Here is a 17,918-nt window from a genome sequence, read left to right as displayed (position 1 = left end):
CTCAAGGTGGAGCTTCCTTTAAGACTGAACCATTACTGATGCTAAACTCCACACACTCCTGATCTTTTGCACGGCACTCATCTTTCATAGCTCAGGGTTAATCTCTCGCTAGTTGGCTAAAATTTATACTGTATTAACATGCACAAAAAGTCAGAACAATTAATTGCACCATTTATGAACCAATCAATCGCGTACTGGCACCTAATAAACAACTCCAAGTTATGAAAAGCTAAAATGAAGAAAATTAAAGTTAAAATAAAAAGTGAGAAGTTCAGTACTGATGCCCCAATCACGCCATTGGTGCTAGATTCTTTGTCCTGACGTTCCGCACCTTTCTACAGTCTGGAGCTCAGTACACCAAACCTTGTTGGAACTGGAATGTAAGTCACTGAATTTCCTGCAAATTGGGCTCCATTTTCTGCAGACAGCCTCTGAGGGGAGAGCCACCAGGGTAACTGACGTTGATGTGAATGAGATGACTGTACTGCCCAGGTACAAAGTGGCATTTCCAGAGCTGTGACAATATGTTGCACTCACAGTGCATTCAATCCGTTCAGAGTACTCCATCAGAAATTTAATTTTGTTCTGAATTTGCAATTTGGCGAGTTAATAGTTACTGGTATTATTTAATGACACAGACTGTATGTGCCAGTCCACCTGGTGACAGACTGCCCTCATGTGGCTGTACTGCTCATTGCTACCCCATCCCAACACAGCTTACCTTCGTGTGGTGCTCCATATTACTGGAGCTGCTGAGGCTTTAGGGAAACACTTTTCATTTATATGGTACCTTTAATGTGGTAAAACATCCCAGTGCTTCACCATCATGTTATCAGACAAAAATAAACACCAAGCTACATAAGGAGACATGAGGACAGGTACCCAAAAGCTTAGTTTTAAGGAGTGTCTAAAAGATAGAGCGGTAGGGAGGGAATTCCAGAGCTTTGGGCCTAGGCAGCTGAAGGCATGTCCACCAATGTTAGGGGAATGGAAATTAGGCTGCACAAGAGGCCAGAATACAGAGATTTTGGAGGGCTGTAGGCAGTTATAGAGATAGGGAGGGGCAAGACCAGAGGAATTTCAACACAAGTGTTTACTTTTTTAATTTGAGCTGTTGCCGGACTGGGAGCCAATGTATGCCAGCAAGCACAGGGGTGATGGGAAATGGTGTGAAATAGGATTTGGGCAGCAGAGGTTGATTTCAAGTTTATGGGGGGATGGAGGATGAGAGGCAAGCCAGGAGAGCACTGGAGTAGTCAAGTCTGGAGGTAACAAAAGCATGGATGAGGGTTGCAGCAGCAGGTGAGCTGACGCATGGACAGAGAGGGGCAATATTACAGAGCTGGAAGTAAGCAGTCTTGGTGACGGAGAGAATATGGGGTCGGAGGCTCAGCTCAGGGCAAATAGGACGCACAGGTTGCGGCCTCAGACAGATGTTAGGGAGAGGAATGGAGTCGGTGGCTAGAGAATGGAATTCATGGCGGGGACCGAAAACAATGGCTTCGGTCTTCCCAATATTTAATTGACGGAAATAGCGTATCCAGGGCTGGATGTCGGAGAAGCAATCTGACAATTTACACAGTGGAGGGGTCGAGTGGAGTGGTAGTGCTGAGTGTCGTCAGCGTACATGTGAAACCTGACATTGTGTTATCGGATGATTTCGCCAAGGGGCAGTGTCGGGATACATTCTTGGGGGACGCCAGAGGTAACGATGCAGGAGCGGGAAGAGAAGCCGTTGCAGGTGATTCTCTGCCTACGATTAGATAGATAAGAATGGAACCAGGCGAGTGCAGTCCCACCAGTTGCATGACGTTGGAGGATGATGGTGTGGTCAACTGTGCCAAAGGCTGCAGTCAGCTTGAGGAGTGATAGTTTACTAGACACATAGAATGTCATTCATGCCTTCGATAAGGACTGGTTTAGTGCTGTGACAGGGATGGAAACCTGATCAGAGGGAGCTGTGGGAAAGATGGGCATGGATTTGGAAGGCGACAACATATTCAAATACTTCAGCGAAGAAATGGAATGTAAGAACATAAGAAATAGGAGTAGGAATAGGCCATTTGGCCCCTCGAGCCTGTTCCGCCATTTAATAAGATCATGGCTGATCTGATCTTGGCTCAGCTCCACTTTCCTGCCCACTTCCCATAACCCTTTATTCCCTTATTGTTCAAAAATCTGTCTAAACCTTAAATATATTTAATGACCCAGCCTCCACAGCTCTCTGGGGCAGAGAATTCCAGTTTTATGACCTTCGGAGAAGAAATTCCTCCTCATCTCAATTCTAAATCCGCGACCCCTTATTCTTAAACTATGCTCCCTAGTTCTAGATTCTCCAAGTGGAAACATCCTCTCTGCATCTACCTTGTCGAGCCCCCTCAGTATCTTATATGTTTCAATAAGATCATTCTTCTAAACTCCAATAGGCCCAACCTTTCTTCATAAGTCAATCCCTTCATCTCAAGAATCAACCTGGTGAAACTTCTCTGAACTGCCTCCAATGCAAGTATATCACTCCTTAAATAATGAGACCAAAACTGTATGCAGTACTCTAGGTGTAGTCTCACCAATACCCTGTACAGTTGTAGCATGAATTCCCTGCTTTTATACTCCATCCCCCTTGCAATAAAGGCCAACATTCAATTTGCCTTCATTACTTGCTGTACCTGTATACTATCTTTTTGTGTTTCATGCACAAGAACCCCCAGGTCCCTCTGTACTGCAGCACTTTGTAATATCTCTCCATTTAAATAATTTGCTTTTTTATTTTTCCTGCCAAAGTGGATAACATCACTTTTCCACATTATACTCCCATCTGCCAAATGTTTGCCCACTCACTTAGCCTGTCTATATCTTTTTGCAGATTCTTTGTGTCCTCCTCACAACTAGCTTTCCCACCCATCTTTGTATCAGCAAACTTGACGACATTACACTTGGTCCCTTCATTCAAGTAATTTAATATATATTGTAAATAGTTGAGGCCCCAGCACCAATCCTTGTGGCATCCCAAGAGTCACTGTTTGCCAACTGGAAAATGACCCATTTATACCGACCCTCCGTTTTCTGTTAATTAGCCAATCCTCCATCCATGCTTAATATATTATCCCCAACCCTGTGAGCTCTTATCTTGTGCAGTAATCTTTTATGTGGCACCTTATCGAATGCCTTCTGGAAATCCAAATACACCACATCCACTGGTTTCCCCCTTATCTACCCTGCTCATTACATCCTGAAAGAACTCCAGCAAATTTGTCAAACATGATTTCCCTTTCATAAAACCATGCTGTCTCTGCTTGATTGAATTATGCTTTTCCAAATGTCCTGCTACTGCTTCCTTAATAATGGACTCCAGCATTTTCCCAACAACAGATGTTAGGCTAACTGTTTTATAGATTCCGGCTTTCTCCCTCCTTTTGTAGGCGAGCAGCAGGGAGTCCGGGGACGTCGGAGGCCTACAAAAGGCCCAACACGTCGGAGAGACGGGAGTGCGAGCAGCAGGGAGTCCGGGGACGTCGGAGAGGCCTACCGATGCTGCTGCAGGGAGAGAAGGCAAAAAAGTAGAAAGAAATCAAAAGGTGACATCACAGCCAAGAGGGTAAGTGATTGGTAAGTAGTTTTTCTTTATCAGTAAGTAACCTTTTAGCATTGTTGTTGCCAAATTAAGTTTATCCAAGGGTTAATTCATGGCAGGAGAGCTCGGACACATGTTATGCTCCTCCTGCACTATGTGGGAAGTCAGGGACACTTCCAGTGTCCCTGAAGACTACGTGTGCGGGAAGTGCATCCGCCTGCAGCTCCTGATGGACCGCATTGCGGCACTGGAGCTGCGGGTGGATTCACTCTGGAGCATGCACGATGCTAAGAATGAAGTGAATAGCACATTTAGTGAGTTGGTCTTCCCGCAGGAAAAGGTAAGACAGCAAGATAGGGAATGGATGACCAACAGGAAGAGCAGTACAAGGAAGGTAGTGCAGGGTCCCCTGTGGTCATCCCCCTGCAAAACAGATACACCGCTTTGGGTACTGTTGAGGGGGATGACTCATCAGGGGAGGGCATAAGCAGCCAAGTTCATGGCACCGTGGGTGCCTCTGCTGCACAAGAGGGCAGGAAAAAAGAGTGGGAGAGCTATAGTGAAAGGGGATTCAATTGTAAGGGGAATAGATAGAGGTTTCTGCGGCCGCAATCGAGACTCCAGGATGGTATGTTGCCTCCCTGGTGCAAGGGTCAAGGATGTCTCGGAGCGGGTGCAGGGCATTCTGAAAAGGGAGGGTGAACAGCCAGTTGTTGTGGTGCATTTAGGTAAAAATGGGAAGAGATCCTACAACACGAATTTAGGGAGCTAGGAGCTAAATTAAAAAATAGGACCTCAAAAGTAGTAATCTCAGGATTGCTACCAGTGCCACGTGCTAGTCAGAGTAGGAATCGCAGGATAGCTCAGATGAATACATGGCTTGAGGAGTGGGATTCAAATTCCTGGGACATTGGAACTGGTTCTGGGGGAGGTAGGACCAGTACAAAGCGGACGGTCTGCACCTGGGCAGGACCAGAACCAATGTCCTAGGGGGAGTCTTTGCTAGTGCTGTTGGGGAGGAGTTAAACTAATATGGCAGGGGGATGGGAACCTATGCAGGGAGACAGAGGGAAACAAAAAGGAGACAAAAGCAAAAGACAGAAAGGAGATGAGTAAAAGTGGAGGGCAGAGAAACCCAAGGTAAAAAGCAAAAAGGGCCACATTGCAGCAAAATTCTAAAGGGGCAAAGTATGTTAGAAAGTCAATCCTGAAGGCTCTGTGCCTCAATGTGAGGAGTATTCGGAATAAGGTGGACGAATTAACTGCACAGATAGCAGTTAACAGGTATGATGTAATTGGCATCAGAGACATGGCTCCAGGGTGACCAAGACTGGGAACTCAACATCCAGGGGTATTCAACATTTAGGAAGGATAGACAGAAAGGAAGAGGAGGCGGGGTGGCATTGCTGGTTAAGGAGGAAATTAATGCAATAGTAAGAAAGGACATTAGCTTGGATGATGTGGAATCAGTATGGGTGGAGCTGCGGAATACCAAGGGGCAGAAAACGCTAGTGGGAGTGGTGTACAGACCACCAAACAGTAGTAGTAAGGTTGGATACAGCATCAAACAAGGAATAAGGGATGCGTGCAATAAAGGTACAGCAGTTATCATGGGTGACTTTAATCTACATATTGATTGAGCTAACCAAACTGGTAGCAATGCAGTGGAGGAGGATTTCCTGGAGTGTATTAGGGATGGTTTTCTAGACCAATATGTCGAGGAACCAACTAGGGAGCTGGCCATCCTCGACTGGGTGATGTATAATGAGAAAGGACTAATTAGCAATCTTGTTGTGTGAGATCCCTTGGGGAAGAGTGATCATAATATGGTAGGATTCTATATTAGGATGGAGAGTGACACAGTTAATTCAGAGACTAGGGTCCTGAACTTAAGGAAAGGTAACTTCGATGGTTTGAGGCGTGAATTGGCTAGAATAGACTGGCAAATGATTCTTAAAGGGTTGACGGTGGATAGGCAATGGCAAACATTTAAAGATCACAGGGATGAACTCCAGCAATTGTACATCCCTGTCTGGAGTAAAAATAAAACGGGGAAAGTGGCTCAGCCATGGCTAACAAGGGAAATTAAGGATAGTGTTAAATCCAAGGAAGAGGCATATAAAATTGGCCAGAAAAAAGCAGCAGAGCTGAGGACTGAGAGAAATTTAGAATTCAGCAGAGGAGGACAATAGAGTATGAGAAGAAGCTTGCCGGGAACATAAAAAACTGACTGCAAAAGCTTCTATAGATATGTGAAGAGAAAAAGATTAGTGAAGACAAACGTAGGTCCCTTGCAGTAAAAACTCTTACTATCTGTTTTTATATTTCTTGCTAGTTTACTCTCAGGTAGGTGGGCTTAGGAGCAATTGGCAAGGATGGAGGGAGCAAGGGTGGGATTTATGAGCAGGGACGTGATGACTGCAGTTTTCAATGGGAGGGGAAGACTATCTGTGGAGAGGGTTTACAATGAGCAATGAGGTGGTCAGCAGTTTAGTGGGCACAGGGTCAATCAAGGCTGTAGGAGGTGGGTCTGATATATTTCACACTCACTTGGCATTGTGATGGGGGATGGGGCGATGTGACAGGGGAGGGAGGAGGTGGTATGCCAAGTCCCAGTTTCAACAAACTACAGTTGTTGGTAGTGAGAAAAATACCTTTAATAGAAATTTTTACAAATCTTTGAAAGCAACAGCAGCAACATCAACAGTGTGAGGGACACAAACAAACAGGAGTTGGATTTTAAACTACAGAGAAAGAGCATTACACTGGCAGTACACCTAGATGAGCATCTCACCCGACTGATTGAAACAGACCACCCTGCTAAAAAGTACCTGTCTGCCGAGGAGGCAGTGACAGTGCTCAGACAACCCCCACCACCCTCTGAATAGAGGGTCTCACTCCAGGAACTTGCATACAAGCGGAAGGGTAACCTGGTTACCAGGCACTTGGGCTGGCATGCCAAGGGCCACGGGAGAAGGTCACCGGACTTGAAGGCTGCGTGGCATTTCCATTCTTATCATTCACATCAAACACAAGGCACTGATTGCGTTCGGGTAATTGGAGTCCGGGATTTCCTCGTTCCTAGAATTCTGCAGCCGGTCATCTAATCTGTAGAATCTACCCCTTCAATCTAGTTCTCCTTATTCTCCATTTCGAGGAAGTCGCTCAGTGTCGCCATGTCGACAGGAATGACGAGATACTCGACGCCATCAGTACCCTGGCAGATTAAAACAGCAACACATCCTTCAGGCAAAGACGCACTCTGGCAGGTCCAACTACAAACTTCAACTGTTCACCATGGTTGCAGAGGAGCCATGGTTAAGAGAAAGTGCTCTCATTTTCCCCCCAGTGATGAGCAAAGACATGCTCAACAGTACCCCGATCTTCAAGGAAGGCCCCTGGCCCCACCCACGGTGAGTTAGCTGTCCTAGGTAGAGCAACACTTGGGGTTATGATTGGCCACAGCCTCCCTAAATTGGGGGAGGGGTAAAATTAGGCAGAATCCTGCTCCGGCAGGATTACTGACCAGTACCCTCTGCTACTTCAGAGTTCAGAGATTAAATGCAAACAACATGAGTCCCAATTAGTGAGGGAGGGGGGAAATCTCAATTATATTAAAGGTCATCTTGTAGGAGTGTGTGAGATAGCCTGGACAGCCAGAGGGACTACCTTCACCCGACTCGGGGCTGTAGGCGGGAGGGACTGTACCTCACCTGGCTCAGACGTGTACGCAGGGGCAGGACTGTACCTCACCTGACTCGGGTGTGCAAGGGAGAGGGGGGGAACTATATCTCACCTTGCTCAGGCGTGTACATAGGGTGGACTATACCTCACCTTTTTATTCTTGATCAGTTTGTGATCTCTGAACTCGGTGAGCTGTGCCCGCAGAGTGAGGTTGCTGTTCACCAGGAAGGCCTCACGACATCGCTGATAGAAATCCTGAAAGGACAAGCCTGATGGAGAGAGAGTGAAGAGTGACATTAGCTGGATTCTGCTCCCAGGTACACACAGCCCCACGGCCAGGCACTCAACCCATCTTCCGAGAATCAATGACCGACTGACAGGACTCGGCCTTGACCGGAAACACTGATAGCTCCCGCAGCAGACACCCAACATACAGGCGCTGGCGAAGCCTCAGGCTGGGAGCCCATAGGAGTTACACGTCATCCTGGTATTATGCCATGCGGCAATTGTTTGGGGCAGGCAACAAGTATTCGAGGTTCGGACAGGTTGGGTTTTGCTCTTTAACTTTGCCTGCCACGGAACCTGAACCCATACCTGGGGTGTGGAGCATCGATCCCTCCCCCACCCCACTCCACCACACTCTTTCCCTCCCCCCTCCCCCCCCCCGCCTTTACCTGGGTAATACGAGTTATCCTTGTTTTCCAACTGGAACTGAGCCAAGAGTTTAAATATTCCCCTGCGGCAGAACAAAGTGAGAGAGGCAGAGTCAGCCTGAGATCCAGCTCCGGGTTCTTCAAAATTAACTTAAACACCGAGAGTCCAACAGATACATTCAATCCCACTGTATGGGTCATGTTCAGCTCCTACCCACCCGTAATATTGGCAGGTTAGTGCCCACCCAGCCTAACCCACTCCCCACCACTAGCTGGGTACATCAGGTAAAGGCCAGAAACAAACTTGACCAAATCCCTACCATCCCTTTAACCCCAGGGGTCCTGATACCCAGTGAGCGCCCGCCCCTTTAAACCCCCGCCCCTTTAAACCCCCGCCCCGCGAGCCCCCACCCCTTCAAACCCCCGCGAGCGCCCCGCCCCTTCAAACCCTGCTACCCGGATTCTGACCCAACCTTGCGCCTGTTACCTGGCGTTGGGAGTGAGGCTGCGCAGTACGTGAGTCAGCGAACTCAGTGCCAACGCTTCCGACTGTCGGACCAACAGCGAGTTCTCGTACGAGGTCTCCTCCGTGTAGGGTTTAAAGGTCGTCACGTCATACCACAGCCAGTTAAAGAGACAGCTCCGTGTCTGATCCCACACTGTCAAACAGGAACTGCAGGTCAGACATGGTTTCCCCAACTTTACCCCCCACACACACCCACCCTCTCCGAGACACATCCGCACACCACACAAACACACTCCCCTCCCCACCCACCATACAGGGTCACTCCAACATCCAACACACCACCCCCCTCAGTCAGAGACTCCATCTCCATAGACAGAGTCCCCACCCCACACTCACCCTCCCAGATAGACACAGACTCTCCATCGCCCACCCCTTCCCCCCCCAAACAGACACTCGCCTCCCACCCCCAGACTCTTCCCACCACCCCACGCTCCCTCCCCCCCCACACACTTTCCCCACTCCCTCACCAACCCCACACATATACACACACTGCACAGCCCGTACCCACAAGGACGGCCTAGTCACAGTGAGAGGCAGTGAGCCAGGCCACAGGCCAGGAACCATTCCTGGCGGTCTGGGATTCCTCAGTCCCATCGAGGCTCCCGGTCTGACACTGGGGATAGAGCTGGTCTGAACCTTGCCCTCAGCCTCCCATTCACGTTCGGATCCAGCAATCGGAGGTTGATACACTCACTCAGAGGAGCATTCAGGTGATCAATGGAGGCGATGAGGTGGATGCCAGGGACGGCAGTGAGCTGGCTCAGTATCTGCTGGTTCCGGTCCCCTCGCAGCATCTGCCCATCAATGCTATGGATCAGAAGATAAAGATCGAGCTTGGAATCTGAGGGGGAGAAACGCACAGCAATAAACTTCAACTGCTCTCTAAACATCACAGACCCCAGGGCTCAGAAAAACACCGATGTCAAGCTCCTCTCCGTCGACACGTCAGCTCACCCTCCCACCCGCGTCACGCCATCTTCCTCCGCTCCCTACCAGTGACATGGCTCTAAGACACACGAATTACAAACAGTGAGAAAGCCCTGCAAATACACACCCTCCTTAAATGCCTCAACGATGAAATCCATTTGGTCCACAGGGTTCCGGAAGCTTCCTTCATATTGTAAAATTTCTTCTGTTATAGAGTTCAGAATCTGCGGCACAATAATTGTTCAGTTACACATGAACGTGGCTCCATCCCCCTGCACGGCGCTCCTGCCCCACCCCCGCCCAGCTCACCAACCCCTCGACCCCCACCCCTGTGCAGCCCCTGCACAACCCCCTGATCACTGCCCGGTCCGTGACAGGGATCCCAATCAATGCACAGGCAAGGAGGGGGAGGATTCTGTCACGAGGACAAGGAGGGGCGAGTGGAGGACCAGGAGTCCGCATGCCTGGGGCTCACTTTTAGTTTGAAACTTCATCTAATCCGTGCCCTAGGCCTTGTCCCCAGATGTCTCTTTACTTCATGTTGTTCCTCCGCGAATACTCACAGATTTAAGAGTAATACTCGGGAAGAATCCATTTACTACCAAATGGACAGTGCCCTCCAGCATCCGACAGCGGAACTCTTCCAGCAACTCCCTCTTGGAGCCGAGTCCGTACAACACGAGGCTGAACCCCAACCTGAGGGAGGGAGGGAGGGAGGACAAAGGCACAAATCACTGGGCAACACCGGCAATCCATGTTCAGACACAGTACCCTCTGCACTGAGGGCCTCTCACATAGGAACAGGAGTAGGCTATTTAGCCCCTTGAGCCTGTTCCTTTATTCAATGAGATCATGGCTGATCACTCAATTGTCCAGGCCACAACAGCCAGCTCCTGTGGAGATGTATCCAGTCTGAGTCAGTGCCTTCAGGAGGATGTTGGGGGGTGGGGGAAAGACGGGGTAATCCTCAGGAACTATCCAAACACCAGGAAAGGGGGGTGGGGGAAGTTCATAAGAACTTGTCCTGAGTTAGGAACATAAGAACAGGAGTCGGCCATTTCACCCCTCGAGCTTGTTCCATCATTCAATGAGATCATGGCTGATCTGTGACCGAGCTCCATTTACCAACCTTTGCCCCATAATCCTCAATACACCTTTGGTTAACAAAAAATCTATCCAGCTCTGATTTAAAATTAATTGACCTAGCATCGATTGCCATTTGCAGAAGAGAGTTCCAAACTTCCATCATTTGCATGTAGAAGTGTTTCCTAACTTCACTCCTGAAAGGCCTGGCTCTAATTTTTAGTCAAGGGACCTCCTAATGCTAGACTCTCCAACCAGTGGAAATAGTTTCTCTCCATCTAGCCTATCAGCTCCCCATAAAATCTTGAAAACTTCGATCAAATGACCTCTTAACCTTCTAAACACCAGGGAATAAAATCTTGAATTATGAGGAGAGATTACACAAATTAAGTCCAGGTATCATTCTGGTAAACCTACGCTGCACTCCCTATAAGGCCAATGTATCCTTCCTACGGTGTAGTGCCCAGAACTGCTCACAGTACTCCTGGTGTGGTCTAATCAGGGCTTTGTATAGCTGTCCCATAACTTCTATCCCCTGTATTCCATCCTTCTAGATATAAAGGCCAGCATTCCATTTGCCTTTTTGATTATTTTCTGTACCTGTCCGTGACATTTTAATGATCCATGTACCTGGGCCCCCAAGTCTCTTTGGACCTGCACTGTATCGAGATTTTCACCATTTAGAAAGTACCCTGTTCTTTTCTTTTTAGGTCCAATGTGGATTACCTCACATTTGCCTACATTGAAATCCATTTGTTAGAGTTTTTCCCATTTGTTTAATCTTTTAAAATCTTTTTGTAATTGTATGCTTCTACCTACACTGCTTACAATGCCGCCTATTTGGTTCTGTCTTCACGAAGGAAGACACATAACCTTCCAGATGTACTAGGGGACCGAGAGTCTAGTGAGAAGGAGGAACTGAAGGATATCCTCATTAGGCAGGAAATTGTGTTAGGGAAATTGATGGGAGTGAAGGCTGATAAATCCCCAGGGCCTGATAGTCTGCATCCCAGGGTACTTAAGGAAGTGGCCCTAGAAATAGTGGATGCATTGGTGATCATTTTCCAACAGTCTATCGATTCTGGATCAGTTCCCATGGACTGGAGGGTAGTTAATGTAACACCACTTTTTAAAAAAAGGAGAGAAAACAGGTCATTATAGACCGGTTAGCCTGACATCAGTAGCGGGGAAAATGTTGGAATCAATCATTAAGGATGAAATAGCAGCGCATTTGGAAAGCAGTGACAGGATCGGTCCAAGTCAGCATGGATTTATGAAAGGAAAATCATGCTTGACGAACCTTCTGGAATTTTTTGAGGATGTAACTAGCAGAATGGACAAGGGAGAACCAGTGGACGTGGTGTATTTGGACTTTCAAAAGGCTTTTGACAAGGTCCCACACAAGAGATTGGTGTGCAAAATCAAAGCACATGGTAATATACTGACGTGGATAGAGAACTGGTTGGCAGACAGGAAGCAGAGAGTCGGGATAAACTGGTCCTTTTCGGAATGGCAGGCAGTGACTAGTGGAGTGCTGCAGGGCTCAGTGCTGGGACCCAAGCTCTTTACAATATACATTAATGATTTGGATGAAGGAATTGAGTGTAATATCTCCAAGTTTGCAGATGACACTAAACTGGGTGGCGGTGTGAGCTCTAAGGAGGACGCTAAGAGGCTGCAGGGTGACTTGGACAGGTTAGGTGAGTGGGCAACTGCAGTGGATAAATGTGAGGTTATCCACTTTGGGGGCAAAAACACGAAGGCAGAATATTATCTGAATGGCAGCCGATTAGGAAAAGGGGAGATGCAACGAGACCTGGGTGTCATGGTTCATCAATCATTGAAAGTTGACATGCAGGTACAGCAGGCGGTGAAGAAGGCAAATGGTATGTTGGCCTTCATAGCTAGGGGATTTGAGTATAGGAGCAGTTGTACAGGGCCTTGGTGAGACCTCATCTGGGATAGTGTGTTCAGTTTTGGTCTCCTAATCTGAGGAAGGACGTTCTTGCTATTGAGGGAGTGCAGCGTAGGTTCACCAGACTGATTCCAGGGATGGCTGAACTAACATATGAGGAGAGACTGGATCAGCTGGGCCTTTATACATTGGAGTTTAGAAGGATGAGAGGGGATCTCATAGAAACGTATAAGATTCTGACGGGACTGGACAGGTTAGATGCGGGAAGAATGTTTCCGAGTTTGGGGAAGTCCAGAACCAAGGGACATAGTCTTAGGATAAGGGGTAGGCCATTTAGGACTGAGATGAGGAGAAACTTCTTCACTCAGAGTTGTTAACCTGTGGAATTCCCTACCACAGAGAGTTGTTGATGCCAGTTCATTGGATATATTCAAGAGGGAGTTAGATATGGCCCTTACGGCTAAACGGATCAAGGGTTATGGAGAGAAAGCAGGAAAGGGGTACTGAGGGAATGATCAGCCATGATCTTATTGAATGGTGGTGCAGGCTCAAAGGGCTGAATGGCCTACTCCTGCACCTATTTTCCATGTTTCTATCTTTGTGTCATTGGCCATCTTGGATATGTGGCTTTCAATTCCATCATCTAAGTTGTTAATAAATAGTGTGGAAGCCCCAACACAGATCCCTGCGGGACATCACTGGTCACATCCCTCCAATTAGATTACCTATCCATTATCCATACTCTGTCTCCTGCCACTCAGCCAATTTCCTAACCAGGTCAATAATTTGCCTTCAATTCCTTGGGCTTCAACTTTAGCAAACTCTGTCAAATATCTTCTGGAACTTTATCAAATGCATTCTGGAAGTCCACACCATTTTCCAATCGAGAGAACTTTGAAAGATTATGGTTAGGGCATCTGCAATGTGCTCACCTACTTAATTTAAAACCTGGGATGGAAACCATCCGGTCGAAGAGATTTGTCACTCATTAGTGCCATTATTTTCTTCATTACTGTAATTTTACATGTGTTAATTTTATTGAATCCCCGTCCCTGATTCAATATTAGTTTCCTTTGGATTTAGAGCATGCTATCCTCTTCCTCCACTTAAAATACTGACACAAAACAATTATTCAATAGATTCACTATTTCCTGATCATTGACAATATCACTTTCAATTTTCAAGACTATCTTCTTTTTCCGAATAGAATTGTAAAAATTCTTGGTGTTGATTTTGATATCCCCTGCAAGTTTCTTTTCATACTCCCTTTTTGTAGCTTTTACTATCTGTTCAGTGACCCTTTGCTGTTGTTTGTATCTTTCCCATGCGCCAGGATCGATGCTAGTTTTTGCATTTTTGTATGCTTTTTCTTTTAGTCTTATATTGTCCCTCACCTCTTTAGGCTTTACACTGCACCAAGGGCCTCGCACACCTTGCGTTCGCTCAATAGTCTCGACAGCAAGGATCTCGCACGCTTGCGTTCGCACTACTCTCTGAACCGAGGGTCTCGCACATGTGTTCGCACTACTCTCTGCACCGAGGCCCTCGCACAGTTGTGTTCACACACTACTTTCTGCACTGAGGGCCTCGCACACTGTACTCACTGTGTTTGCAGCATCCACTTGTGAAAGAGTTTTTCATGTTCCATGTTGAGCTGCCTGAGCTCCCCTACAAAGGGCAAATTGTCGTCACACAGCAGCCTCGCCAAGGTCTCCTGAATCAGGATGGAAACGGTCAGGTTACAGCGTATGGGGACCCTGCACGTTCTACTAGAGCTTGACCCGCACGTGGAGCATGGCCACAGGGAATCTAGGACCTCCCACAGCCAGAGGACAGCACTGAATATTGACAGTCATGACAGTCTCCTTCAGATACCCCACCCATCACATCCCCCACTGCAAACCTCCATCGCGACCCTCGATCCATTCAACATAGGAACAGGAGTAGGTCCTTCAGCCCTGGAGTCTGTTGCGTTGTTTGATTAGATCATGGCTGATCGTATCTTAGCTCTATCTAAATGCCTTGATTCCATATACCTTATTAACCTTGCCTCACTAAAATCTATCAATCTCAGACTTGAAATAACACCCCAATATGACACATACCTGATCCAGCTTTGGGGTCTGCAGCTTCTGTAATGTCCGGTCAGAGGTCAGGACCTTTGAACTGCTGTGAGCTTCGAAGTACAGCTCAACAAGGCTTGGCTTGAAGAGAAAAAGAAACATCAGCAACTTGCATGAACCCAGTGACTGAGTCAGAATGGTGCATCGCGTCTTCCTGTCAGCACAGAAACTACTGAGAGATAAATAATCAACCCCGGGAATTATCAGCACAGGTACTGTGGCAAAAAATACAAGCTGCCTTATAAAATAGGGGCTAAACCACCCAGCATTAAAGCCAACAGCAATCTACTCGCCAACAACATGGCAATCCCATCGCCCTTAGGGTAGAACAAACACCTCGGGCCCGAGCCTAGGCTGCTCTGACCCAGCTCTCAATACGAGCAACTGATCTCGTCACAAGAAGCAGGAGGGTCCCTCAGGGTGAAACAAGCCCCCAGGCGTGGGGGAGGGGGTAGCATCCGGACCCAGTCCTGTCCCCGGAGCAACATCTTTCCCCCTCAGTCCCTGGTCACACCAAACTCACCAGCCAAGCTGGGCCGGACCTACCTGGGCAGGCTTCCTGGATTTCTTGGCTGGGGTTTTGCCTGGAGCTAGAGCTGGGGCCGACGTCACTGCTTCAAGCACCGGCCTCCGATCGCTGGCTCCTCCTGGGGAATTCTCCTCTCCCTCTTCAGAGTCTGAAGACGAGTAATCACTCTCACTGTTATCGCTCAGATCGGCCGAGCCTGGATCAAACAATCATGGCTTGTCAGTCAGTCAGAGGGGCAACAAGCCTGCCTCTCTCCCACCCCCAGATATGGGACACTCAGCCCCTCCCTCCCTTCTCTCCCCCCCCGCCACTGACACGGAGCACCTCCCTCGAGATTCAATAAAATGTTGGGTCGCCTCATTGGTTCCAGTATAATTTTTAAAACACTGGAAAGTGTCAATATCCCCCACCACCTGACAGACTCGTAGAAACCCTCCCCACAGACCTCCATCACCCTCGCCCTCCCCACTCACCGGTCATCCTTTTCCTCAGCCTGTAAGGGGTGGTCGACACAAACTGCCTCTTGCACTGTGGGGCAGAAAACTCAGCTCAGAACACACTGAACCAACACAAGATGTCCTTCTGGAACAGTCCATCGTCCTGTGCACCCCATCCGGAACACGCACTGACCACACCCAATACTCCAACTGACACTGGACAGCCCCCTGACCAAAATACAGCGAGTCAGAGAATCAATCGTCCCTGTTCGGCCCAGTGACCATTGCCAGTCTTACCAGCTTATAGGTTCAGGCCGATAGCTTCCTTCTGTGACGCTCACCGGTGGTACTCACATCACCGGGATTAGAACCAGAGTCCCGGAGTCAGTTACAGCACGGTTTAGATACCGAGTAAAGCTCCCTCTACACTGTCGCATCAAACGCTCCCAGGGCAGGTACAGCACGGTGAAACAGCGATTTACTTGTACTTCTTTCAATTTAGTATCATCATAGGCAGTCCCTCGGAATCGAGGAAGACTTGCTTCCACTCTTAAAATGAATCCTCAGGTGGCTGAACAATCCAGTATGAGAACCACAGTCCCGGTCATAGGTGGGACAGATAGTTGTTGAGGGTAAGGGAGGGTGGGACAGGTTTGCCACACGCTCTTTCCGCTGCTTGCACTTGATTTCTGCATACTCTCGGGGATGAGACTCGAGGTGCTCAGTGCCCTTCCGGATGCACTTCCTCCACTTAGGACGATCTTTGGCCAGGGACTCGGTGGGGATATTGCACTTTTTCAGGGAAGCTTTGAGGGTGTCCTTGTAACGTTTCCTCTGCCCACCTTTGGCTCGTTTGCCGTAAGGGAGCTCAGAGTACAGCACTTGCTTTGGGAGTCTCGTGTCTGGCATGCCAACGATGTGGCCTGCTCAGTGGAGCTGATCAAGTGTGGTCAGTGCTTCAATGCTTGGGATGTTGGCCTAGTATACTGTATTCGCTGCTCACGACGTGATCTCCTCTACATTGGGAAGACCAAAAGCAGATTGGGTGGCCACTTTGCAGAGCATCCCCGTTCAGTCTGTAAGCCTGACCCTGAGCTTCCAGTTGCCTGTCACTTTAATTCCCCATATCTCCATCCTCAGCCTCCTACACTGTTCCAATGAAGCTCAACGCAAGCTCGAGGAACAGCACCTCATCTTTCGTTTAGGCACTTTACAGCATTCTGGACTCAACATCGAGTTCAACAATTTCAGATCTTAGCCTCTGCCCATTTTTGGCTCCCTTCTCCCCCCCCCCCCCACCCCACCCCCGATGTTGATCTTATGTTTTTTTTTTCTCTGTCTCCAATGGCAGCCGGTCATTATTCCACCATTCATACCCTAGCTGAACTAACCCTTTTCTAACTACTGCCATTTCAATTCGGCCCATCACCCCCTTTGTCTCTCTAATTTCTCTTGCCTTCCACCCTATCACAGATCTTCCCTTTTCTACTTTCTTCTCTTCCCCTCCCCCCTTGCAGTGCTCTTTAAGAATCTGTTCTCTTCGAATATTCGCCAGTTCTGATGAAGGGTCATCGACCTAAAACATTAACTCTGTTTTTCTCTCCACAGATGCTGCCTGATCTGTTGAGATTTCCAGCATTTTCTGTTTTTATTTCAGGTACAGCACGGGTTAGATACAGAGTAAAACTCCCTCTATACTGTCCCATCAAACATCCCAGGGCAGGTACAGCAAGGGTTAGAGAAGGAGATCTGCTCTGACTGGAGATTGCCCATAATTGATCCCATGAGCATGTCTCATTCGTTACCCTGTAACACCGGGGCGGATAGATGACTTTCCACTCCTTCTCACCTTGGACGAGGTCTTGCTCTGCATCGACTGTCCTGGGAAAACAAAATTACACAGATTTCTTCAATCTCCAGAATGGGATTTAGCAGGCATAAATAAAGAGGGCTGGAAGATGAAGTTTTTGCCCGAGGATTGAATCCATGCAATGCTGGGACTGGGAGACAGCAAGGGAATAAACTCAGTGCTGTTTCATTCCAAACATGAAACCTGCCTCCCAGACAGCCGGCAGTTTCTGAAATCACACCGACCAGGTGGTCCTGGCTGCAACGCGCAGTGGTGCCCAGGATTAGGGAGGAGAAAGAAAAATAAACGTCAGCCTGGGACTCCATGACTGAGGGGGGGGAGGGAGTGTGAGGGGGGGGGGGGGAAGGGAGTGTGAGGGGGGGGGGGAAGGAGTGTGAGGGGGGGGAGGGAGTGTGAGGGGGGGGAGGGAGTGTGAGGGGGGGGAGGGAGTGTGAGGGGGGGGAGGGAGTGTGAGGGGGGGGAGGGAGTGTGAGGGGGGGGAGGGAGTGTGAGGGGGGGGAGGGAGTGTGAGGGGGGGGAGGGAGTGTGAGGGGGGGGAGGGAGTGTGAGGGGGGGGAGGGAGTGTGAGGGGGGGGAGGGAGTGTGAGGGGGGGGAGGGAG

At 48.5% G+C, this 17,918-nt stretch overlaps 2 protein-coding genes across 3 annotated transcripts in view; both read right to left on the bottom strand.

Moving 5' to 3' along the window:
- Positions 1-17,918, bottom strand: part of LOC139260025 (CASP8 and FADD-like apoptosis regulator) — a 214,536-nt gene that overhangs the window by 169,537 nt on the left and 27,081 nt on the right. The gene's annotated exons all lie outside the window — the stretch shown is intronic.
- orc2 (origin recognition complex, subunit 2) overlaps positions 6,204-17,918 on the bottom strand; it is a 309,274-nt gene continuing 297,559 nt past the window's right edge. The window contains exons 2-13 of the mRNA XM_070876093.1: positions 17,298-17,330; positions 15,485-15,539; positions 15,029-15,207; positions 14,465-14,563; positions 13,964-14,073; positions 9,925-10,057; positions 9,489-9,585; positions 9,129-9,275; positions 8,396-8,567; positions 7,930-7,991; positions 7,406-7,524; positions 6,204-6,788 (exon numbers count right to left, since the gene is read on the bottom strand). Of these exons, the coding sequence (XP_070732194.1) occupies positions 6,702-6,788; positions 7,406-7,524; positions 7,930-7,991; positions 8,396-8,567; positions 9,129-9,275; positions 9,489-9,585; positions 9,925-10,057; positions 13,964-14,073; positions 14,465-14,563; positions 15,029-15,207; positions 15,485-15,539; positions 17,298-17,321 (1,284 nt within the window). The 5' untranslated portion in view covers positions 17,322-17,330 and the 3' untranslated portion in view covers positions 6,204-6,701. The remainder of the gene's footprint in view (positions 6,789-7,405; positions 7,525-7,929; positions 7,992-8,395; positions 8,568-9,128; positions 9,276-9,488; positions 9,586-9,924; positions 10,058-13,963; positions 14,074-14,464; positions 14,564-15,028; positions 15,208-15,484; positions 15,540-17,297; positions 17,331-17,918) is intronic.

This window comes from Pristiophorus japonicus, chromosome 3, assembly GCF_044704955.1.
Source record: "Pristiophorus japonicus isolate sPriJap1 chromosome 3, sPriJap1.hap1, whole genome shotgun sequence".
NCBI lineage: Eukaryota > Metazoa > Chordata > Chondrichthyes > Pristiophoridae > Pristiophorus > Pristiophorus japonicus.
Note: the sequence above shows the minus strand (reverse complement) of the source record. Positions and strands in the feature narration are given on the sequence as shown.